Genomic DNA, 25,062 nt, shown 5'->3' on the forward strand with positions numbered 1-25,062 from the left:
TGATTTCCATTTATTGGTGGTAAAAGTGATTGATGATTATTATATTATTTATATTTATTGATTATAAAATTACCATTAAATTAAGTATTTATTATATTTACAAATTAAAATTAAACCATGGAATGGTGGTACGTATACCATTAATAATATAATAAGATCATAACTGAATTAGTCACTTAGTGGTTGGGCTTTTTGCAAGCACTTTTGAGTAGGTACCACCACTCTTCAGATGGTCTACCGTCTTCAATTGTTTATCGGGCCGACAGCAGCCCGTCAGTGGGTATGTACATACTCTGAAAATAAACATCAAAATTGTCCGGCAATTTTGGAGATCAGTGAAATATACCGAATTTAAAAATATAAAAATTAAATAATTATATTTACGAAATACAATTTTTAATTTAATAGATGAATAAAAAAAGATGGTTGTAACTAAAACCGCATCTGGCATATGTGCAAACATCAATGAGATTTTAATTGGCACAACCACAAACCGATATTATATTACTCCCGATAATTCCGGAACAATGGTAATATAATATAAGTTACAAATTAATTTTCCCACATACCCTTAAAGTAATAACATCCTTTTGTGCAATGTATCCATTTCTGTTTCAATACGCGCCGTGCGTATGAATGAACCAACGTCACAACACTCGAGTGTTCATTGGTGCGTGCTCCCTATTGATAGCGGTTGCTGATAAACATCTTTACATTTTAAGGGGAACAACCCATGTTTGTAGGGAGGCGTGTCCTACAGATCCACCCCTAATTGTGCAAGCTTATAAATGTAACAAATAGACCGCTTATGTTTAGTTGGAGAACTTAAACAGTTGAAAACATGAACTTGTCTCCTGTGCAGTCGAGTGCGAAGTGCGCGAGTTCCGATTTTAGTATTGAAAGGATTCTAAGTGATGATAATAAGGATCGGGAAGAAAGTCAGGTTCCAAATTGGTTGTGTTGTTCGCGCTACCAGCCGCCAAGACTACCACGTTAGCATTTTCTATATACATTTTTCAGTCGGGGTTTCAGATTGTGTTGAATGTATATACGCCGAAAGATATAATTTCATTAATTTTTCATCTTTCTGATAATGATTTATTAATTTAACTTTAATAATTATGTTCTGTGACATATTTCATAAATTATTTACTGCCTCTTTTGGCTTAGCAATTGACTTATAAAGAACATTACCAGTTCCTGGATTCAAACCAGACCCTTTGTTGAAATAGTAGATACACGACTATGGTCATATTTGGCAATATTTTTTCAATAGTAGATCGGAGTTCAGTAAAAGTGTGGGAGTTAGAAGTAAAGCGTGTCAAAGCACGTAGATTACCCTACGCTTAAATAGAAAAATTCACCAATGTTAGTAAAAAAATTAGTGTTTATATAATATAAGATGAAACATTTGATTGGTGCTGAACAATGTTACAGTTAATTTATTGTAACTTTATTAAATAAATAGGTGCTCCTAACGCCTGTCGGGCACGGCGTTCCGGTCGACATGCGAGAGTGCCATTCACAAGTGCGCAGGCGTCGGCGCTGGAGGCTGCGTATGCGCGTGCGCCTTACCTCGCGCCACCGGCGCTGCGTGCTTTAGCTGCAGCATTGCAGCTGAGAGATGATAGAGTGAGTAGTCGTACATTTACTTTTGGAAATGGAAATGTAGGAATAAAATAAATGAAAATGTCCTGAAATAATAATGCCATTTAATCTACAAAATTTACTAAATAATACCAGTAGAGCATAGTTATAATAAAGCGAGACTGTTCTGATTTAAATCGAGCCAGACATGATATTTCTAAGAATATCGTATTATTTAGATTATAGTTACATGATTGTGTTTATTTAAGATATTCTCTAAGACTTAGCGTTTTAACTATTCAATGTTTGTTTAGGAACTTAATGGAAATTATATGTTTTAGATAAAGATTTGGTTTCAAAATAGAAGAGCAAGAGAACGAAGAGAAAAAACTGGACCCATCACGCCACCACACGCTGTGGCGTTACCCTCAACTACTTCTCAGAGTAACATTTATTCCGAAGCTTGGAATCAAAGTCAAGATAATATCTCATTGGTCCTACATAGTCAGCAGTCTGAATTAAGTGCAAATTTAAACATATCAAACAGAGCATACTTTTGTCCGTCTCTCAGTACTTCCGAGGAAGATTCAAACGGAAGCCGCTGCGAAACTCCAATAGACGTTGAAAATATTCTCGGATGATACATATTGACTAATTTATTCGAGTTTTACATAAAGGAATACTGTGATAAGAATTTTAATATAAATGTGCCGTAATTATATTATAATTAAGTAAATGTGTGTATTTTTTATTTTAATTGGATAATAACATTAATTAATACAAATATATAAATGGAATAACAGTATCTTGTTTACTTTGAATTTATTCAACTACTTATAATGTAGTAGTGTAAATCGGTAAGTTTTCCTGTTGTCAATATGTCTAGTTATTCCAAATGAAAACATCGTAATATTATCTGATTGGATGGTTAATTACAATTTGACTTTAGGACCTGGTTACGACCGAGAAACTCGCGCAAATGATATTATAAGATACCCTTTTCATAATGACGGATTCAATTCAAAGAAATTTTAATGATCACGGCCAGACTGTTTTATGAAATAAATAACAATATACAAAAACAAATTTCTGCGATTTTTAAGTCTCCCTCTCTGACGTGTGTACAAGCAATAAATTCGATCTGACAACTTCCTGACCAATTTCGGCCACATCAGCCAATCTCGAACAGATTGGCCAGCTAAGCGGGATATAAATATTCAAATATACAAATGTTTTGTGTAAACACTCAACAAGTTCATTATCTTTTCCCTCATACACGACCGAGTATATTTAAAGCGCAAAAAAGAGAAGTTGGAGAACTTTCTGTAAAAAATATAGAAGTATTTAAAGTTAAACGTTATAAAAACTTTTCTACTAATAGGATATTACAGAGAATCTGAGTAATAGTATTCATAATGTAGGTTTGTAATTTTAAAGCTATCTATTGCGTGGCCCACGCAATGTTATGTTTTGATACAAGCTTCAGCTTTACGATTGCATTGGAAATTATTAATTTAACTCTTGTTATATTTGTTTCATTGTAACTAAAAGATCTCAACAAATTTCTAAAACGCTTGGCTCGTATTAAGAAATAGGTGTTCCACAGGGATCAACATTGGGTTATTTTTTATTTGTAGTGTACATTGTTAGAATTATATTTATGTAACCTGTCATGCCGGATGACTCTGCAGGAATAATAATAACAATTATATTAATAAAAAGTTAAACAAGACTCAGTAACTCAATAGTGCAAATTATACAAACAAAATATGATTTCCCATGGTATAGATATGTTTACTTACAAAGGTGAGTCTAAATTTCTTTCGTCGTGCATTGTTATGAGTTAATGAGGCTCATGCTAACAAGATATATTAGCCCACCGTCGTAAATAAATAGGTTCATACTTAAGTTATTGTTTAGATTTTAATGTTGACAGGAAAAAGACAAATTAAAATACTTAGTATAGTTGCTAATTATCAATGAGGCAACACATAAAAGTCGTTTTCTTTATCCAATGTAAGACAACAAAATGTTAGGCTTTTATTAGATAGTGGATAGTGAATATCTAATTGTAAACGAATTTAATCAGCATTGATTAGTGCACTATAGCAAGTGAATCGGATTGTTCGAGAACGATTGGCGCAGACGTTCAGTCGCTTCTGTTTAAAGGAACCGATAACATTCATTAATCACAGTCTTATCACTTCGCGAGACTATTGTCCAATCACTTTGTAATTATTATACTATTTCGTAGAATGGCACTTAAACTTTATCTATCTCATTATATTTTATATTGGTAATTTAAAAAGCAACTAACTCATTTGTCTAGCTTTCGCATCCCGGGCGAAAAAATCGCTATCGGATTTGTTGGATAGGTAATTTACTACAACAGTGTAGTCTCAGTTACTTGATAAGCTTTGTGCAAACCCATGTGGGCAGATGACGGTAAATTTTAGTTCCCAAGGACTACGCTGCTAAAAAGGTACATTAATATTATTTAAAGCAAATAATCCGAATAATCAAAGTATTGTCACACATTCATGATTAAGAAAATACCGCTAAAGCTATTGGTCCTAGTCTAGTCTAGTTGGATTACCATTTGATTGAGGTATAAGAGGTAGATATAAACACACACACACAAACATACAAGTGATAAGTACGGATCCGATATTTGTTCGGGGTACATTATTAACCAGAAAATTAAGTAAAAGTCATAATTATTTCATTTATTTTATTTCTCAAGTTTAACTTTGGAAATGCATTGATAAGAAATGTTAATTTAATTTAAAGTACAAAGAGTAATTCTTAAGAGCCTGCAAGTTCTATCCGTGTGTTGGGTGGTTCTGGTAACGTATCCTCATCCATCGCCGTCGCCTCGGTAGCTTTACTCAGGATTTCGTAATGTGAAATCTCTTCTTTCGGTGGACTTGTTTCATCGAGACTGTACCTGAGAATAAAAATTTATTATTAAAAAGAGCCTCTAGTTACTCATATTTTTGTTTATATTACAGTTTTTAGTGCCCTCAATAAAATCATAATTATGCCAACATTAAAGTAGAGTATAAGAGTTTACATGTATGGATTATTTCCTGTAGAATTTACATTTCAATCCGCGATGGCTTATAATGTAATCAATTTCGTATTAAGCTTCGCTGTAGGAGAATATTTGAATAAAATATATTTTTATTTGACTATTTTGTTTCTTGGAACCAATGGGTACTAGGTGTGGTAGTAGTTAAGTAACAGCTCATGGTAGTCCCACAGCGAGACAAAAGCTAATTCTTCTAGGTTGGGGCTTACGTTCCAATTAAAATTAAAATAGTATATTTATATATGTATATTAATTCAAGAACTGTTTCTTTAACCATAAACAAATCTGATGGACCTAAAAGTAAAATTCATTTCTTTATATTTCTTCTTCAATAGACTTTATTTACAACCCCAAAACTTTCTCATTCAAAAAAAGAACAATATTTATTGCTTTTTCAAATGGTACGATCCATTCATATTTTATTTAAGTCAATGATATCATTTCCTTTGACTTAAGCTAAGTTCTCCTCTCTTTTTTCAATTATTTTGTTTGGCTATGTTATAGTTAGTCCACCCATGGACATTTGCTATAATGGGGGTACTTGCAAGTGCTTTGTCGTCCTTTAAGGAAAGAGTACGCGCTTTTCTTGAAAGTTCCCAAATTGTATTGGTTCGGAAAAACTGTCGTCGAAAGCTGATTCCACAGAGTGGTTGTGCGAGGCAGAAAATGTTTTAAATATAGCGCTGTGATTTCGATGATTTTTATCCTCAACAGTGAGACAATATTGATCGATATCGTATCGACATCTTCAAATTAAAAAAAATATTTACGTGATGTCATTAATTCTGTGAAGATAATGAGAATAATTAGCTGGTCAACTTAGAGGTTATTAAATGTCACTTTAATTGGTAACTTTATGATAATTACGTCGCGCGTTTGTTCTCTAATACATCGATTAGAATTCGTCGCTGATAAAATTATTTAAGTTTAAGTGTAGGTACCTACTTAATTTGCGGTTAACGACCTCGTGATTTAACCACACTATCATTGGTATATAATTGTCTGATATGAACTTGCTTATCTCAAAATCCCGGTTCTTCGAAACATCAGACTTAAACTATTGGCCTTGACATTCGATATCAATTCACCGTATAGAAACTAAGTTTAAAAATTTTAAAAAAAAATCAGATCATTTCTATAATTAATTAATTCATCATGGTTATCTTCTCTATATGTTTGTACCTACATTGTACTTGTATATTATTGTCTGAAAAATATAGCTATCTCTATCTCAAGTGGGAGGTTGAAAAGGGATAGCTAGTTACGAAAGGTGTTTAGACGTCGCGTACGGCTGAATTGGCAACAACAGAATTAATATTAAATTTCATATTATCTGATTGTATCCTGCACGTGTTTCGTGAACCGAATATTCAACCCCGCCGATTGTTCGCACTTTCGATAGCGAACGTCGAACGTTGACCACACACGATGAATATGCGATGCGCGTGTGATCCGACCGCTACCGTCACGTGACCGATGCATGACTGACGAATATGTACGGAGTAAAATATACAAATCCGGTTTTATTTTTCCTTAAAAAAAAGTAATCTTAATAACGTTAATATTAGGTTTCAATTATTATTCGCAATTGTGAAGAAGGAAAACATATGAAGTTCGGTCTTATAAATTGTACGTATGTCTGTTTATGATTTAATAAAAAAAATGGAAACGATAAAGGCTCTTTTTGATTACAAATCTAATGCGCATAGATCTGTCAATATTGTGTAATATCATTCGATTTTTAAAGACTGAGGTGTTTTTTGTCTTTGAAGATCATAATTTATTTAACTGTGTTGATGCCTGTAAAGATCTATTTATGCGAATCAAGTATACTTTGATTAATATACAATAAAAAGGAAATTGAAAGCTACTTCTTAGTAGAAAGACACGGGCGTATGACATTGTTTAGAGTTAGACGGAGAGCCGCACGCGGGGCGCGGGTCACAGGTTGACGACCACTGTTCTAGATATTATCGCTATCTATTTCGCGAACTATTTCCAATCTAATAACACGAAATATTCCGCTAAACAATTTCAAGAAAAAAAAAACAAACACATCTAAGTAGTGGTAAAGATATTACGCATTTTACAATTTACAACATTATAAATAATAAAATTTATTTCCGATATATCATTCATCAATTAAGAAACCAAACATTTACTAGTAGTAACTCATATTTATGCATAATATTTGGTACGTCTGCAAATTATAGTCGCAATGATATGATAATTGTTTATAATAGATACATTTCCCTCTGCAATAGAGATAAACTGACCCACAAGCCCTGAAGAATGCGGCGGCGGAGGGGTTGTGCGTGAGCGCAGTGAGCCGCACGCAGCGCATGCGCGTCGCCTGCGCCAGCCGCTCGAGTACGCTCAACAAGCGCTGCCCCAACCCGCGACGCCTTCCTTCCGCCTCGATTTGCAACTCGTAACTGTTAAAAACAAACACGACAAATTAAGGCTCGTCGGTCGTAGCACGTGGATCTTGACCTAAGGTCGTAGATTCTAATTCGGACAAGCAAGTTTGCTTCATTATTGTTTATGAGAACATTAAATGTGTCACGTTTATACTCTAAATTTATAGTGGGTTTAACTGCGTAGTCTTAAATTAAATTTATATTGTATATATAAAAAACTTCTAAAGCTGCATCTTACAGCATAAGTTTTATAGCTCTATACACATTATTAGTACTTAGTTGTGTTAGTAGGGCATTACAACGACAAAAAGTCTTCTTTTATATTAACATAGATCAACCCCTTATTCGGCAAAATATACGAATAATTTAATGTGTGGCAAAAGGTGTCACCTCAGTAAAGCTAAGTCGACACGTAGCCCTTAAGGATTTTAACTTCGGACAACGAGTACCTACATTTTTTATGTAAACAGATAATAATATTAAAACTTTAAATAATATTTCAAGTAAAATTATCAATCAAACATAACCTTGTTAACCAAATGTTAAGAAACTGTAATATTGATAATTCTAAGGTGAGGAAAGTACGTCCAGAAATGTTTACCTCAAACCTTACAGCAATGATATTGTTTTGTCGTAATATCGCATTTCCTCGGTTTGTATTTTGTCCGTACTTCATACTAACGATAAAATTGGTTCACAATTACTTTTACATCTTGACCCCTTTACATAAAACATTCACATGAACTCATTCAAGATAAAAAATATGTATATTATCTTTCTTTTATTATTGCTAAGCTGGACTCGTGTAGGTATTCTAGCGTTATCGTGAACTTGTATGCACGTAGTGCTGCTTGCGTGGAGGTGAACTTCATAAAAATATAATTGATAAAAGAATCCGCCAAGATATGAAAACGAAAATATTTAGGCTTAATTAACTAGTTACATACTGCTCCCCTGAATAAAAATTAGTGTTGCGTCAAAAATATATAACCAAAAAAGAAAATGGCTTTAATATACAGTTAATTAATGGACCCAATAAAAAAATAATATTTAATTTTTCATTTGTATATGACGGCCGCAGTTAAAGAAACGAATATCTATAAAATATCAACAAATACAATAAAATTTAAATTCCAAGAAATACCCTTTCGCACGATATATATCGGAAATCAATAATATTGTTGTTTGTTTGACAACATTATCGATTATGAGACCGCTTCTCGGAACTCACCGACTCACCTACCCGAGTAAGCGAATGGCAAGTTTCGAACTGAATAAGTACCGTGGGTTATTTACGCGCATAGTATTGTGAGAAAGAAAATCTATCAGTGATATCTTGTAGTCGAGCGTAGTGAAAAGGTCGTGTGCGCGTGCGGGCAATTGTTTCAGGGTGACGTCAGATGGGTCAGCCGGCAGGCGGGATGGGAGCTCGGACACCGCGGCGCGCCGCAATCTGTGTCGGACAGCAGCGGGATGAGCGCGCGGATGCTGTGGCTGGTGCTAGTGTGCGCTTCAGTGGCGCACGCAGCACGCATCTTGGCCGTACTACCTACAAACACGAAAAGCCACTATGCGATGTACGGCCGCCTCATCGATGCTCTTGCCCGGAAGAACCACCAGTTGACCGTCATAACACACTTCACAATGGTATGTATTGCAAGATATGTCATAATATTATCAATTTATCCTTTTTTTCTATAATATTTACACAAATTAAATTATGCAATAACTGTGTCCATAAGTCCGGTCGGTCAAAATAAACTTCTTGAAAGTATTTTCATAATATTACTATTTCTTCTAGTTTCATCACATTCTATGTTACCAGTTTTGACCAGTAACAGCTAATTAAAATCGAATAATTGTTTGAGCAATTAAAATGACATACACAAACCTGTAAGGTAATTAGTTCAAATTCCTTAGATAAATAATATTTGTGTACATTTCAACCAAAAACAAACACCATTTGAAATGGAACAATTTTTTTATCGAATTTCAAAACATATTTTTAATGATTGAAAAATTAAAAATATTCCCGACATTGGGTACGTCGCCGCCAGTATATAAGACGCGAAAGTATCATCTGCGTGTCTATTAAACTTAAGTTATTTATTGTTTATGTTATCGAATTAAGTAACCGGGTCGAAGGGTGAACTACAATTAAGGGACTATCTGTACTAGACCGCTGTTCTCGCAGATAAAACAATGTTAGATATTACAAATTACAACTTCCTACAATTACGAGAGAGTTTCTAACATAATCTTTCTCCAGACATTGAATAATATCAACAAGCGTTAGGCACAGAAGTTACTGTGCTTAATAAAATAGAAAAAATATTAAATATCGTAACAACTTAAGTGGAAGAAAAGTGTTTGGCAGGTTTGGGCATTTAAATATTCGGGAATAAAAGTGAAGTGGTGTTTGAGTAGTATTTTCAGGACATTTTTGATCATAATCGATGAATATAAATCTTTAAGTTGTCATTGTTACATAATTACTGGAATTATACGTCGATCATTTAGATAAATTATTTATTTGCATAATATCTTACTCTCATGATTTTATTGATATGATTCGATGAGTGAGTCAGTTTTGAAATCAAAGACTTTTGAAATTTTTATAAGGATATTTTTCTATGGGAATGTTGACTTAACTCGACATGTTATGAAGGTATCATTAGTCCTAATTTGTTTCTTCAAAAAGTGTCTCAGTGGAAAGATACGAAAGGATTTCTGCTTTTTTATTTTTAAATATCCTTAAAAAGGAACACGTTTTAAAGTAAATAAAGGCAAGTTTTTGACCTGCGCACGAGCATCAAACGTGATAGTGCAAACAATATTATTTTTATTATAACTAAGGCGTCGTGTTTTGGAGATTGCCTAAAGTTGTTAAGATATCAAAACATGCCATTTCGCATTAATTAAAGATTTCAAGTTCAACGACCGTGTCGTGTTACGTTATGTTGCCGGCTAAGAGTGATAAACTGATAACTATTAAGAGAGTTAAAATATACTTCTTAGATTTTTTTTTTATAATAATATTATTAATGCGAATGTAACCTTATCGGTAAAGCTTTCACGTCCAAATCTGTAAAAAAACTGCGTACTTGAGCTACGTTTTATACTTCACCTCCTCTCCTGTTAAGGAGAAAATATGGAGTTTTTTCCTCTTTAATGAATCACTATTGTTCAGCTACTTTTTTTACTATATACTGATGCTCTGCCATAGCTTTCTGACGTAATTTCCATCTAACTAGAGAAAAATTAAAATTTAACTACATATTACCAATTTATAATAATCGCAATACGCTGTAACTATACGATTTCTCGAATACAGTTCATATGCCATTTTTTAGAATGTTTTCCTTCGCTACCGAGCAAAAGATGATTTAAAAAACTCGGTGTTGCTAGCCCAATTGAACTTAGTATCGTCGTCGTCGTGCACGTGTCTGAACCAATAACCTCGGTTCAAGTACCCTTATGTAATTTAAATTGTAAAAACAGTAATAATTTGTTACATATTATTGAATAATTAGAGACTATTTTGTTTCCAACTAATTGCGGATAAAAAACTTTATTGATATAATAATTATGACGACGCCTGCCTAACATTTTTTTTTCTACATTTAAACTCATGACGATAACATTTTCATTATTATTTAAATATCTTTATCACGATTTTAACGCGAGTTCTGAGACATACTTAGAATAATAATTGAAAACAAGCCTGATCGTCGGCAGACGTTGTCTGCAATAGATTTGTTCACTAAAACTTTTTTTGGAATCGCACGAATTTCTGGTATTTAGTTTAATTTATGTTTAGTAGTTCTGTCAGTTAACCGTTAGTTAATACAAAAAGAATAACGCCTCTTCATTTATTTTTATAGATTACAATGTTCGTCATTAGGGCATTAAACTGATTTAACATTTACTATCAAAAGGGTAAAGGATAAAAAATATATTTGATTGTATTGCCCACAATACTTTAATATTGATGACGGAATACTAAATCATGTTTGTTTTTCATCGTCGTTTGTTTATTTTTGAACATCTTAAAACAATGTATCATGACTGCGTTGAGTGTACTTTTAAAGTGCCTCGTTTTTTCATTTCATTTAGAAACGAGAAACAATAATCTTATACAAAAAGAAATACTTCTTAGTTTGTACTAATGAGATATCGATAATCGATCGTTAAACATTTCTGACACTGCATCAACGTACACTTTGTAACACACAAGACATACATTCATAACAAATTTCATAAATTTTGGTTCATTGGTTTGGTCATGAAAGAGCGACAGACAGAAAAACAGAGTTACTTTGACATTTATATTATATTAGTGTAGATGTCCAAAAAAAATCCATTAAAACGTTTGCAGGGCATTAGCTTATTTATTTGTAAACAAAGCAACAGTCAAAGGGTATTTGCAAGATTTTGGTAAAACATTTTAAAAAATAATCTTGCATAAAAGTTTAAATGATACTCCTTATTTGGACAATGTCTTAAAAACTTTAGGGATATTCCTTTAAAATGTATGGAACAGTCATTTTACAAAGTGAGTTTGAACATAACATATTGAATTGATGGAAAATAAGTATTCAGTCATTTACGTTATGACCCTTAGGGTCGCGGGGCGCGTTATCTCACGGCACGCGCTCTGCTCTCGACCATTTGTCTTGCCGCATTCATAAATATTAATAATAATATTGACAAAGTTCAACTTTTTTTCTTTGATCGACCTAAACAAATGCTTCGTTTTTTACAGAAAAATCCACCGACCAACGTGGAAGAGATCAACTTAGCTGGTACGATACCTGAAATTACCAATAACCTAACTAAGCAGCACACTTCCTTGAAACCAGATGCCGTACGAAATTTGGAACAAATTATGAAAGAATGCGTTCACGCATGCGAAGTTGTTTCACAAAACCCAGCCGTGAAAGCGCTGGTCAATTCCACAAAAACATTCGATTTAGTCATAGTTGAAGTTTTTGGAAGTGAATGTTTTCTACCATTTGGTACTAGATTCAAAGCTCCAGTTGTCGGGTTCCTATCGAGCGTACCTCTTCCATGGGTGAACGAGCAACTGGGTAACCCGGAAGGTACATCATACATACCAGCTTATATGTTGGGTTTTGGACAAAGCATGAATTTATGGGAACGTTTTGTTAATACCATAGCAGTTATTTACTCCAAGATCAATTACAAGAATAAGTCACAGCAACCTTCTCAGGTTTGTAAATAATCCTAATTTTACTATTAAAACTACAAATAACATGCACTTCAGTGTTCTTAAATATATTTTGTTTATTCCAGATAATTGCTGATCGTTTATTTGGTCCTGGGCTTAAATTGGAAACATTAGCACAAAACTATAGTCTAGTTCTTGCCAATAGCCATTTTAGTATCAACGAAGTACGCCCATTAGTTCCTGCTTTGATAGAAGTTGGGGGATTGCACCTTGACAATTCACAAGTATTGCCAACGGTTAGTAAATTATTTACTTAGTCAGCTCAGTAAGTTTAATGAATAATATAAATCTTGATTTTTATACATATACAACTTTACCCGTGATTTATCCTGATAATGAGAAATCATAGACAATGTGCGATGGTCTAATTTAACAACATATCTGATAACCTAAATTAAACACGGTACGTGTTGCCTATCACAAAAGAACAACACTGCCCTGAGACCTAAGACCTTTCTAAACTAAATATTATCTATTAAATGGCTGGGGGGAATACGCACGAGAGGATATTCATGTAATCATTTGTATTCCTTGCAGGAATTAAAGCGACTCTTAGACAACTCACATGAAGGCGTAATATACTGGAGTTTCGGTTCTATGTCAAGAATTGAAACTATACCCAGTAAGAAACTGGCGCAGATATTCACAGCTATATCTGAACTATCTCAAACTGTTCTGGTGAGAATGGATCGCCAATTGCTTGCAAGGAATCTCACCGTTCCAGACAACGTATACACTATGGACTGGATACCTCAATATAAGACCTTATGTAAGTTTTGTCTATTATTACCTTACTCTTGTTTATCAGAAAGATTATTTTGTTTTACGTAAAATATGATAATTTCATGAATATTGTACTTTATACCAACCCGTATTGGAGCAGCGTGGTGGAATATGTTCCGAACTTTCTCCTCAAAGGGAGAAGATACTTAGCCCTTAGCAATGAGATATGTACAGGATGTTGTTCTTGTTTGTTCTTTATATGTTGTTTGATACGTTTATGTATATTCAATTGAAGAGCGAAATCGTCGAAACATTTAAAGCATGAAAAATTACGACCAAAATTATAGTTGACGTTCTTAACATTTAAATGGAAGTAATCTTCCTGATAAATATCAGCACTACTTTCTACCGCAAAACTTTATTTATTTTATTGAATTCGTCATCTGTTTTTCTTTTACTTTTTTATTGGAGAAATATTTTATTTAATTATAATTCTCTCTTAAAATAATAATTGTAATTATTGTATATGCTCAAAGTTCGGTGATTATTTTTTGTAGGTCACCCAAACGTAAAACTGTTTATATCTCATGGGGGTCTACTGGGAACACAAGAAGCGGTAGCGTGTGGCGTTCCAACGCTTATGGTGCCCTTGTATGCTGATCAAGCCTTGAATGGACGCGCCATGAGCGATCGTGGCGTCGCAAGGATAATCTCCTTAAAGGATTCATGCACAGATACATGGAGAGAAACATTCCACGATTTGCTTACAAACACAAGGTAAATTTAATTTTATACAAACATATTGCACGTATATAACGATATGCATTATCTATAAGTTACTGTATTCATTTTAATAAATACGTAATACCACCGATACATATTCTTAAGGCGATATTGGTTTAATTGCGTCAAATAAAATAACGAAAGAGATTAAAGTCACAGGCTCAAAGCATGGTATTTCTTTAAAAAATATCTCTAAATAATAAAAAGATTTTAATTCTAGAAACAAAAAAAAATACAATACAAAATTTCGATAACCTCAGTTATAAAGAAAAAAAAATGTGAATGCTCATTATATGCAGATGATAAATGGTTTGAGCGTTTATCTTTAAAAAAAATAAACAGATTTAATTGTCCGGTTGATAACTTACTTGACATTCAGTAATAAAAATCACTGCTTACTACGATGATATCATCGGTTATTACTTTCAGGTACAAAGAAAACGCACTTAAATTGAGAGATATCTTCCTCGACCGGCCGATGCCGCCGCTGGAGACCGGAGTTTACTGGATCGAATACGTCCTAAGGCACAGGGGGGCTGGACATCTGCGGTCACCAGCTCTCGACTTATCATACACACAGTATCTTTTATTAGACGTGCTAGCTCTCAGCATAGCTATCACCTCGTTGGCTATCTACATACTCCATAAATTATTTCGTTATTTATGTACACGTTGCATTCGGTGGTGGCCCAAAGACATTGTCTTGGAGAAGAGACTCTTCAGACGAAATGTTAGTCTATTCCATTGTTTTCTTTGGATATACAAGGTGAAAACGAATTAACGATAACTAGATATTATTAACGAAAGTTTTATCGTTAATTCGTTGTCCAACACTAGTATGTACGTTGTAAATAATAATATGTAAGATATTTATTATTTTCCCCTGTGACATATCAAACACAAATGATTATGTGAGTTTATTGAATGCAGCACAAGAGTGACATAGAACTAACCGATTCAATCTCTATCTAAATGTGTTCCACAAATAATGTATGTATGTATGTATTACGAAAATTAGTCATCGGATATTGTGTGATGTAACGGAGATAATATAAGTGTTCAAATTAGAATAATAATAAATAAAAAATAATAATGACCTTGTATTATTTTACCGAAAATAAGTATATATAGAATATAACATGTTAATTAGGATTTATTCTATATATTTATGGATATCATAGTGTGGACTGGCTGAATACTCTATGGAATTTAAATATATTATTCAATGAGATTCTTAGCAGCTTTTCTGAATCGTCATTTAACAAGATCATAATACGCATTTTTATCATTCATTATCATCTACCCGACGTTGTTTCGTTTGAACTAAGTATGGACATTGATCGAAGTGTAAAGTAACAAACAGCCTGTAAATTACCAACTGTGGGCTAAGGCCTCCTATTCCATTGAGGAGAGGGTTTGGAACATATTCCACCAAGCTGTACCAATGTAATACACATGCAGGTTTCCTCACGATGTTTTCCTTCGCCGCCGAGCACGAGATGAATTATAAACACAAATTAAGCGCACACACACACATATATATATAGTGGTGATCGAAGAGATCGAAGTATAATTCATTAAAAAAGTTATGTCAAATGCCATAAGTTTACGTGGCAATGTTTTTAATGAAATAACAAAAACATCAAAAAAATAAATTGATATCGTGTCCAAGGGAAATAGGGATTCGTTTATATGCCTTATGTATTAGTGATGTTATTTAATAATATTAAATATAATATAAGTATATTTTTAAAAGTATTAATTAGCAAAGTTAAAGTTCATTCAGTTTTATACTTTGACTTTTATCGGTTTGATTTGGAGGTCACATTTGAGGTTGCGTAATTAATATAAGAATATTCCAAGCTTAACAGGAAAAAAGTCAAATAAACATAATTTGACAGCAAATTGATGCGATGTCATTGGTCGAGAGATTAATATTTAATCTATGATATTCACTATGGGAAAAAATGGCATTTTGAGCGTCGACGAAACTACTATCGGAATTTTGTAAGTAAAGTGGAAATAAGCGGTTAAGTGCAATAGTAATGTAAATATAAATATATATTAATCATAAACGATTAGTAGTAGGACACAATATAGCAGAGTTATTAGCAAATCGCATGAAATATGTATGTATGTAAATGTGAGGTGTGTTTATCTTTTTTCCTACTTCCATTGGTCTTCCGATTTTTGTTCAAATTATAATATTTTTGTTAAATAAGTAAAGAGTTGCATATTGGTTATATTTATTTTAAGTTCGTTACAAGGACTTGATTTTTGTACGTTTATATTTGATCAAATATTCGCTATGATGGTATAATTTCCTTATACTCTTTCTCTTCATACCACGTTGCAGTTAAGAGTCTGTAAATGAAACACTGGACAAAGATAATCTCCTCTTTATATTGAAAATAGGTGATAGGCCACCTGATGGTATGTGGCTATTGATCTATTCAATGCTTGCTACTAATTTCCAAGAGAGAAGGAATAAAGTAACAGTTACAGCTTGTAAACAAACTGCTAGACAAACTGTGGCAGACGCATTAGCAAATGTTCATCCGACACAAAGGTGTTTTCAAGATATTCAACTTAACTGCTGAACGCGAGGTCACTTGCGAATACAAATTATTAAATCATTATTCATTGTAGAATTGTATGATGTTTAGTGTCCAAATTGCCCTTCGTTCGTTTATAGAAAAATGAGTATAGACTCATGTATACATAAATATATGAGTGATGCTGTGGGTCACCTCAACACAGTGTCGCCTACAGATTAATTTAGGCAACGTTGTTGATTATATGTATGGGTTATCTCCCGAACTAATGATTAAAATCATAGATAGTTTTCACTGATAGAAAGCTACATTATGCTTGAAACCTTACATTATATTGATATATTAAATAATTTCCATTACCAATAAATTGCACCCATACAAATAAATTATTGAGGTTTTACGACTGAACTCCTTGCAACATCGCAATCGTTCGTAATTGGTATTTTTAGTACAAAATGGGATATTTTGACCTTAAAGAAACATCTCGATCTAATCCTATAGTTGAGTTCGATAAAGAACGACAAAATCAACTTATGTACAAAAAGGGTACTTTGTTTGTACCCAGTTTTTCCATGTCGTCATTGGCCCCGAAATATGCTGGTAGCTTATTATGAAGCGTGTAAGTATTAGAAGGTACAAGGGTAAACGAAATATTTTGCCCACGTGCTACCGGTTGGGCTTGATTTTGTCTCTCTCGTGTTACGTGCAGCATTTGGTTCAATGTTGATATATGATGCAGAATTGAGAAATTGATCAGACGAATTTTACAAGCCGAAACCGGATGATTTCTACCAACAAAGTATTGATGACCGTAGTTAAACAATATCTGTATAATACAGATATATAGAATACAGAATAATCTTGTTGAAAGTAGGGAAAAAACATCACGGAAGAATATTTAGTGTACAATGAGTATTAATTTAATATTTCATATCAATATATATTATCTGTGTATTAATCCAGCTGTCATTCCGAGTGACACATTGCAGAGCGCGGGAAAATGAAACATATTAATTGGCACGCGGTAAAGTGTGCGTGGTTTTTTGCTTCGAGGTTGGGTATTGTTTACTACACGTGCGCGATCTCATTAGATTTTTTTACTAATATCGCTTAGTTTCACTAATATTTGTTTTGTCCTGTGTTGTTCCGTGTGTGTTACTTGTTGTGAGGTAAGTTTATCTTTAATTAGTTAGTAGTTGGTGATGGAATCTGAGGAGCCCCCGGATGGGGGCGGAGGTGACTCCATATGTCATGATGAAGAGATGGTTACTGAGGCTATAATTAGAGAAGACAGTAAAAAAGTCTTGAAGGCTACCAAACGCCCTCAAACCGCGGAAGAGAATATTATTATAAACAAAAAAGTTGCTTCCTGTCCTCCTAGCGCTTCCATCCAGCACACATTTACACTCCCCGAGTTTAGTGGCACTAAACTCAAGTATACCGACTCTGATCAAGGGCCTTTCATTGTCCATGTCTCTCGAGTGGAACCCGAGCCATCAGCTGGCTATAACATTAACCTGCTTAAATTTGCCCAAACTATTTACAAAAACAATGTCTCTGGTGTCCTCAAGGGAGGAATTAAATCAGCAGGACGCAACCGTGTTGTTGTTGAATTTCAGAATGCTTCCTCTGCCAATAATTTTATTGAGAATCCACTGTTTCAAGAGCTTAAATATAATATAATTATCCCAGCTTTCCACATTACCCGAATGGGTATTGTGAAGCAAATCCCCGTCGACTGGTCTATGGAGGAGTTCTTGAATTGTATTGAATGCTACACCCCCGGTTGCCGGGCTATAAAAGCTAGAAGGCTAAATCGCAAATCTATTACTGATGGTAAAGCTGAGTGGCTACCAACTCAAACAGTTGTTGTTACATTTTTAGGTCAAACTCTGCCTGAGAGAATCTATTGCTGTTACACATCCCTTCCAGTAACCCTGTACTCCCTTCCCACTATCCAGTGCAATAATTGCTGCCGCTTTGGACATACCCAAGATAAATGCAGGTCCAAACCAAGGTGCTTTATCTGTGCTCAAGCTCATCCAGGACGTTCGTGTCAAATACCCCATAGTCAGGCTACATGTCTGTCCTGCTCCGGTTCACATATGGCTACTGACCCCAATTGTCCTGAACATATGAGACAAAAGCAAATAAAAATTGTAATGTCAGAGGAAAATATCCCATACCTTGAAGCCTCTCTCCGTTTTCGCCCTACTCGCCGCTCTTTTGCTGACTCCACACGCTCTCCTCCCAGCTCTTTGTCCACTCCCCCTCGCCCTACTATGAGCCCTCTCACTCCAATCTATGAAATCTCCAGCCCTTTAATCCCTCCTATTTCGTCCAAACGGACAACTTTATCTGTCAAGCAACAACCTCGTCCTCCCCTTAGTAAGGGATTTGACAAAGACGCTCACTTTGCCCTTGTTTCTTCTCCAAAATCTTCCCAACCTAATGGCTGTGCTCTTACAACTTCAGATAATCATTCTAGACAAAATCCTGAATTATCCGACATCATCCAACTTTTGCTTTCTTTAATTGATATTATTACCCAGCATAATATCAGTTTACCGTACACTGTCACTGAAAAACTTAATCGGTTCACACCTAGTTCTTTTAATAAAAATGGTAACAATTCTTCAATGGAATTGCAAGAGCATTAGGCATAAAAAACATGAAATTATCTCTCTAATTAACTCTTATCATCCTCATATTTTGGCCATCTCGGAGACATGGTTAAAGCCGGGTTCGCGTTTTCGGGTTCCTGGATATTCATGTCTCCGCGATGATCATGTTAGTGGATGGGATGGAAGTGCCATTCTTCTTAAGCATTCCCTTACCTACTCCTTGATTACTCTTCCTCACCACTCTCCCTCTTTTAATATTGTAGCCGTCAGGGCTATAAATACAACTGTCGTGTCAATTTATATTCCTAATCCTAATTCTGCCATTATTTCCGAATTAAACTCTATCCTCTTAACTCTTCCCACCCCTTTAGTTGTTTTAGGTGACTTCAACTGTCATCATACTATGTGGGGTTCCCTTCAGTGTGAGTACCCTTCTGCTCATCTCATTGATTTGTTTGATAATAATAACCTTTGTTTATTAAATGATAGCTCGCCTACTAGAAGAACTTCTCCATCTCAGAATCCCAGTTGTGTTGACTTGTCCTTAACATCCCCTAATCTGGCCTCTCAGTGTAACTGGAAGGTATTATCCTGCTCATATGGTAGTGACCATCTCCCCATTCTTATTTCCTTATCCTATAATGTTCCTGTCTCGCCTATGCCATTTCCTCCTCTCTTAAAATATCGTATCTCGAAGGCTAAGTGGGCAGAATTTCAGAAATCTGTTACAAGCCAGACAGATCTATTTCCAGTAATAACTACTGAGAACTTTTTACAAACTTATATTGATTTTATTTCTGCTTTATTAACTTCGGCCAATCAATTCATCCCAATTAAAAAGTCTCCTAAAGATTTCATTCCTTCCCCCCCTTGGTGGGACTATGAATGCACGGACATCATCCGCAAACGGGATGAGATGGAAGAGGTCTTCATGGAATTTCCGTCTTTAGAAAATTACTTAAATTTTCAAAGTACAAATGCCAAATCAAAAAGAGAATTATCCCTGAAGAAACGTAACGGCTGGTTTCGTTTTTGTGAGAGTCTTTCTCCTCGAACCCCTTTTTCACTTGTTTGGAAAAAAATAAAAAACTTCCGAGGTTCTTTCATTGATAGTAATCCTGTTTCTAATGATCCTTCTATCTGGCTCTATGATTTTTTGGATAAACTGGCTCCACCTTTTGTTCCTCCTGAAAATTGCTTTCCTTCATCTTCCCCTTCTCCTCCTTCCTATGATCGAATGGATGATCCTTTTACATTTGATGAGCTTTGCTCTGTTTTAGACAATCTTCGCGACTCCTCCCCTGGTATTGATGGTATTCCTTACTCCTTTTTAAAGAAATGTTCTGACAGTTCAAGACTAATTTTACTCAGTATTTATAACAAAATTTACGAAACTGGGTTGGTCCCTGAATCATGGAAACATCAAATCATCATTCCTATTCTTAAATCCCATAAAGATCCTAAAGACCCCTCCTCCTATCGCCCTATTGCCTTATCGTCAGTTTTAGCCAAAATTATGGAACATTTAATAAAAAATAGACTGGAATGGATTCTCGAAAGTAGGAATATCTTGCCAAAATCGCAGTTTGGGTTTAGAAAAGGTGTAGGCACGATGGACAGCCTGAGCGTATTCTCTTCAGAAATTCGCCTGGCCCTCTCAAGGGAACACCATCTTGTTGGTGTCTTTCTTGACGTCACTTCAGCTTATGATAACGTTCTCCTCCCGTTACTCAGGCACAAAATGCTCCAGCTGAGTCTTCCCGCGAGGATGATTAATATCATATGCAACCTTTTCATGCAACGGTATATCTCTGTTCGAGTGCAAGGTACTATGTATCCCCCAAGAACAGTATGGAAGGGGCTACCACAGGGCTCGGTTTTAAGTCCCATTCTTTATAATTTATATATCTCTGATCTCGACTCTTCTTGTTCATCTGATTGTAACATATTACAATACGCAGACGATATAGCTCTTTATTATGCCTCAAAGTCTATGGATGATTGCTCTGTTCGCCTTAATGCTGCCATAGAAAATCTTTATATCTGGCTAGCAGATCACGGCTTATCTCTATCTGGTCCTAAAAGCTCGGTAGTGGTGTTTTCCAGAAGAAGATTGATACCGGATATTGATATTGTTCTGGAAAATGAGACCATTCCAGTAAAAAATAAAGTTAAATTTTTGGGTGTGTATTTTGACTCCCGTATGAATGGCACGGTCCACCTTAATTACATTAAGGAAAAATGTGATCTTGGGGTAAATGTTTTAAGGTCTCTATCAGGTGTGTGGTGGGGTGCTCACCCCTACACTCAAAAACTCCTTTATAACGCCATTGTTCGGAGTCATTTTGATTACGGTTCATTTTTGCTTGAACCGTGTAATAAATCTGCTTTAGCCGATTGGGACAAAATTCAAGCTAAGTGTCTCCGCATCATTTGTGGTGCTATGAAGTCTTCGCCCACCAAAGCTCTCCAAGTAGAATGTCTGGATCCTCCCTTATTTCTTCGTAGACAATATCTTTGTGATAGATTTCTCTACAAAGCTTTTCAAAATTCTTGCCACCCATTACTTACTTCTCTTCGTCACCTTTCAAACTATGTTTCATCTTCTTCTTACTGGGCTCATAAAGAAGTTCCTTGTCTTTTTAAAAGTTATGAAAAATTTATTGCAACATCTCCTCTTTTTCAATTTCCTGGTAATCCTTTGTTTGCTGTCCCTTTTGATGCACTTGCTTTTAGGCCCAATGTAATTACATGTTTTGGTATTAACAAAGAAGATCCTGGAGCCAACTTTCGGTTTAAAGAACTCTTAAACGAACAGTTTCCCGGGTGGCGAACTATGTTTACAGACGCCTCCAAACTATCTACAGATGCCCCTGTGGGTTCAGCTGTATGGGTTCCTGACATGAAGCTGACTCTTAGTTTTAAATGCTCACCCAGGATATCTGTTTTTTCTGGAGAAACAATAGCTATTTATGAAGCTGTATCCCTGATAGAATCACACAACCTTAATAAAACCATAATTTTTACAGATAGTCGCAGTTGTTTAGAGGATATTTCAAAATTTCCGTTACGTTCTAGAAATGTTCACCCTATTAACCTCAAAACTCGGGAACTTCTTTTTAAGTGTCACTCTGCTGGAATTGAGGTAGCCCTTGCGTGGATTCCTGGCCACTCCGGGATTTCTGGCAATGAACAGGCTGACATATGTGCTAAGTGGTCTATTCGTAATGGTACGGAGACTTATGCTAATTGCTTTGCCCAAGATTTACGTTCTCTCGCTAAAATTGATTTGAATAAGCAGTGGAGTGAGGTATGGAACTGTTCCCGTCATGTTAAAGGTAAATTCTATGGCAGTTTGCAACCTGATATTCCATTAAAACCCTGGTTCTTTAAGTTTCGTCAATGCTCTAAATTTTCTACTTCTACAATAATTCGATTGCGTCTTGGTCATAACTGCAGCCCCCATTTTTTATCAAAGATCAGGGTTCGGGACCAATCCTTATGTGAATGTGGCCTTGATGAGGGTACTGTTGAACATATTTTCTTTGATTGCACCAGATTTCCTATTTCATTGTATGATCTTCTTCCTCCTACTTTTCCTCGCCCTTTCAACATGTCCTGCATTTTGTCATCTTCAGAAATTTCTATTATAACTATTTTATTTAAGTATATTGAAAGATATAATATCAAACTCTGAGTTAGTTTAAGTATATATTATTTATATAATAAGTATATCTATGTAGGTAGTTTTATTATTTTGTATCTTAGTGGGTGTTGGTGTATTATATTGTGATGTCCTATTTGTTTTAGATCGTGCTACTGGTCATTGGGCAGAACGAGAAAGAGCTGTATTAAGCAACCACGTGTATTTTTCAACCCTGACACTGGCAGAATTGTCAACCTATTGACAGAGGCCATAAATATAAAAAATTGAATTGAAAGTGTGCGTGCGCCGTGCACTTGCAGAGCGAGCTAATATTTGAAACAAAATATATTTCATCAAATTTGTAAACCGATCTTACATCATGCCTTAAAAAATTCTATCCTTATTTAAGTAATCAATCAACCTTATTACAATATTCAAATTTGTGGACAAAATATTGATAATAATGCAAACTATTTATCTTCTAACTCACCAATAAAGTACTGGATCACCGAAATCCATGTCAAATCTAAAATGTGAGAATGCTTGAAGTTTGTTATTTTTATCCTTAGCTATCAGGTACCAAGCTGTGTCATCCATCATTTGTTCCACTTTGTCGTCCTTGTTCCAGCCCCACGCACATGTTTCATACCTAACAAATAATAATAATAAAAAAATTACATCACATAAAGGAAGTAAGCTCAGAAAATCAAAATTACTATTCAGATTTGTATAGTAATATTGTTTGTATTTTTTTTGTCTTGTATTAGATTTAATCAATATTATATTATCAATAAAATAATGGGTCAATTTAAAATTACAATTACCCGAAAGTATTGGCTGAAATTTTTAACAATTTTTATAAAAGGTAGGGTTAGACACTTTACTATACAATATGATACAGTATGAAGGTTTTCCCATGGAACCACCATTTGTATAGTTGTGTATATGTGATTTATTTTTTTATTTATTTGATATTAAAGAAACGTATCCAATGCAGTGGTTGCAAAATTGTTTCATACAAAAAGTATCTTATTTTACACTGACAACAATAATAGGCATTAGGAGGGAATCATGAAAATTATACTGATGGAGATTCTGGGTTACCATTTCAGAATGACAATGCAAAATTGAGATAATCAAATTATAAAAAATAAGATCAACACCAGCTGAGGAATTCAAGGTTCCTCAATAATAACAAGTCAAGAAACTTAACTCCACTCAGACAAAGAACACACTGCAAGTCAATGAAGAAGTTGTCGTAATCGAAATCAGTGGAAACTCTTGGATCTCAATTTGCAATCCAAAAATGTAGATAGATAGTATGTCAAAATTAACATATAATTTTATTGGATGAATTACGAAAATATAGTCTTAATCGACACATTGATAGGCCACTAAAGATTGTTTGGTTACTACTATCTAAATAACTGAATGTTGTAATTGTTCTGTTATAAATGTTCATGGTGTTAAGTTGACTATTTTTTGAGGACCAGTAAGATTATATTGATTAATTATATTATTATATAGATTAGATATATATATTGATACTTACAAGGTTTTCATGTTTCTTTCTGTCAGACTGATGGCCCAGTCTAGTACTTTTTTGTCAAGTTCCGATACCTTTTGTATGTACATGTCTATCTCTAAGTCCTTGTTACTATATACAAGCAGCTCTTTACACAAGGGAGCAAGCTCTTTCAGTTTGTTTGCAGAGGTAACATAGGACATTCCATCAGCTATGCGACGCTGTTCTAACTTTCGCGCTTGACGTTTTTCTTTGCTTTTATTGACTGAAGAAACTGTTTTTTTCTGGTGAATTACAAATACATTAGTTTAATAACATGTTTACAAGGATCAAGACGAATTTAACTTACAAACAATACAATATTACACATTGATTGCTTGTTTATCGCGAAACAACATTAATAAATATACAGTACGTATTCAATTGGTTAGCATTTTCGTAGTAAGTCAAATACTCACTCCCATTTTTATACTTATATGTAAGTTTAGTAAATTATTTAATATAATATTTTAACAATTTATTTAAATATTATTTTTTTAGTAAGAGTCGGCTGTTTACTGAAACTGCATTGTTTCTTTATACGGCAACGGTCAGTGATTATGATATGTGAACATTCTGCCAAATATAGAGCGGTGATTGGTTGAAAGAATATCCATTTAATAAAACAACCAATAACAATAGAGAATACAAGACATCATCATAAATGAAAACAGCATGTTCAATGAAAGTTGTCTGACATTTATATTTAAAGTTCGAAAATATTACAAAGTATATACAGATACAATTAAATAAAAAAAATTACCTATATATTCAATCCTACATTAATATATGATTAAACTTTTATATAGATTTTTCTA

The 25,062-nt window shown here is 34.3% G+C and overlaps 3 protein-coding genes across 3 annotated transcripts; 2 read left to right on the forward strand and 1 right to left on the reverse strand.

Moving 5' to 3' along the window:
• The first annotated feature begins 841 nt into the window (after positions 1 to 841).
• Positions 842 to 2,313, forward strand: LOC124538555 (homeobox protein MSH-B-like). The gene is made up of 3 exons (XM_047115644.1): positions 842 to 992; positions 1,469 to 1,632; positions 1,929 to 2,313. Exons 1-3 carry the CDS (start codon positions 842 to 844, stop codon positions 2,226 to 2,228), a joined length of 615 nt encoding a protein of 204 aa, XP_046971600.1. The 3' UTR covers positions 2,229 to 2,313.
• Positions 2,314 to 4,304: 1,991 nt separating this feature from the next.
• LOC124538578 (N-alpha-acetyltransferase 40) lies at positions 4,305 to 24,802 on the reverse strand. The gene is made up of 5 exons (XM_047115676.1): positions 24,664 to 24,802; positions 24,233 to 24,489; positions 23,171 to 23,329; positions 6,955 to 7,113; positions 4,305 to 4,534 (listed from the first exon to the last, which is right to left on the reverse strand). Exons 1-5 carry the CDS (start codon positions 24,667 to 24,669, stop codon positions 4,393 to 4,395), a joined length of 723 nt encoding a protein of 240 aa, XP_046971632.1. The 5' UTR covers positions 24,670 to 24,802; the 3' UTR covers positions 4,305 to 4,392.
• LOC124538576 (UDP-glucosyltransferase 2-like) lies at positions 8,532 to 14,948 on the forward strand. Its single transcript, XM_047115673.1, has 6 exons — positions 8,532 to 8,745; positions 11,864 to 12,331; positions 12,415 to 12,585; positions 12,887 to 13,118; positions 13,630 to 13,849; positions 14,285 to 14,948. Exons 1-6 carry the CDS (start codon positions 8,572 to 8,574, stop codon positions 14,634 to 14,636), a joined length of 1,617 nt encoding a protein of 538 aa, XP_046971629.1. The 5' UTR covers positions 8,532 to 8,571; the 3' UTR covers positions 14,637 to 14,948.
• Positions 24,803 to 25,062: the final 260 nt, after the last annotated feature.

Source organism: Vanessa cardui, chromosome 20 (genome assembly GCF_905220365.1).
Source record: "Vanessa cardui chromosome 20, ilVanCard2.1, whole genome shotgun sequence".
NCBI classification, from domain to species: Eukaryota; Metazoa; Arthropoda; class Insecta; order Lepidoptera; family Nymphalidae; genus Vanessa; species Vanessa cardui.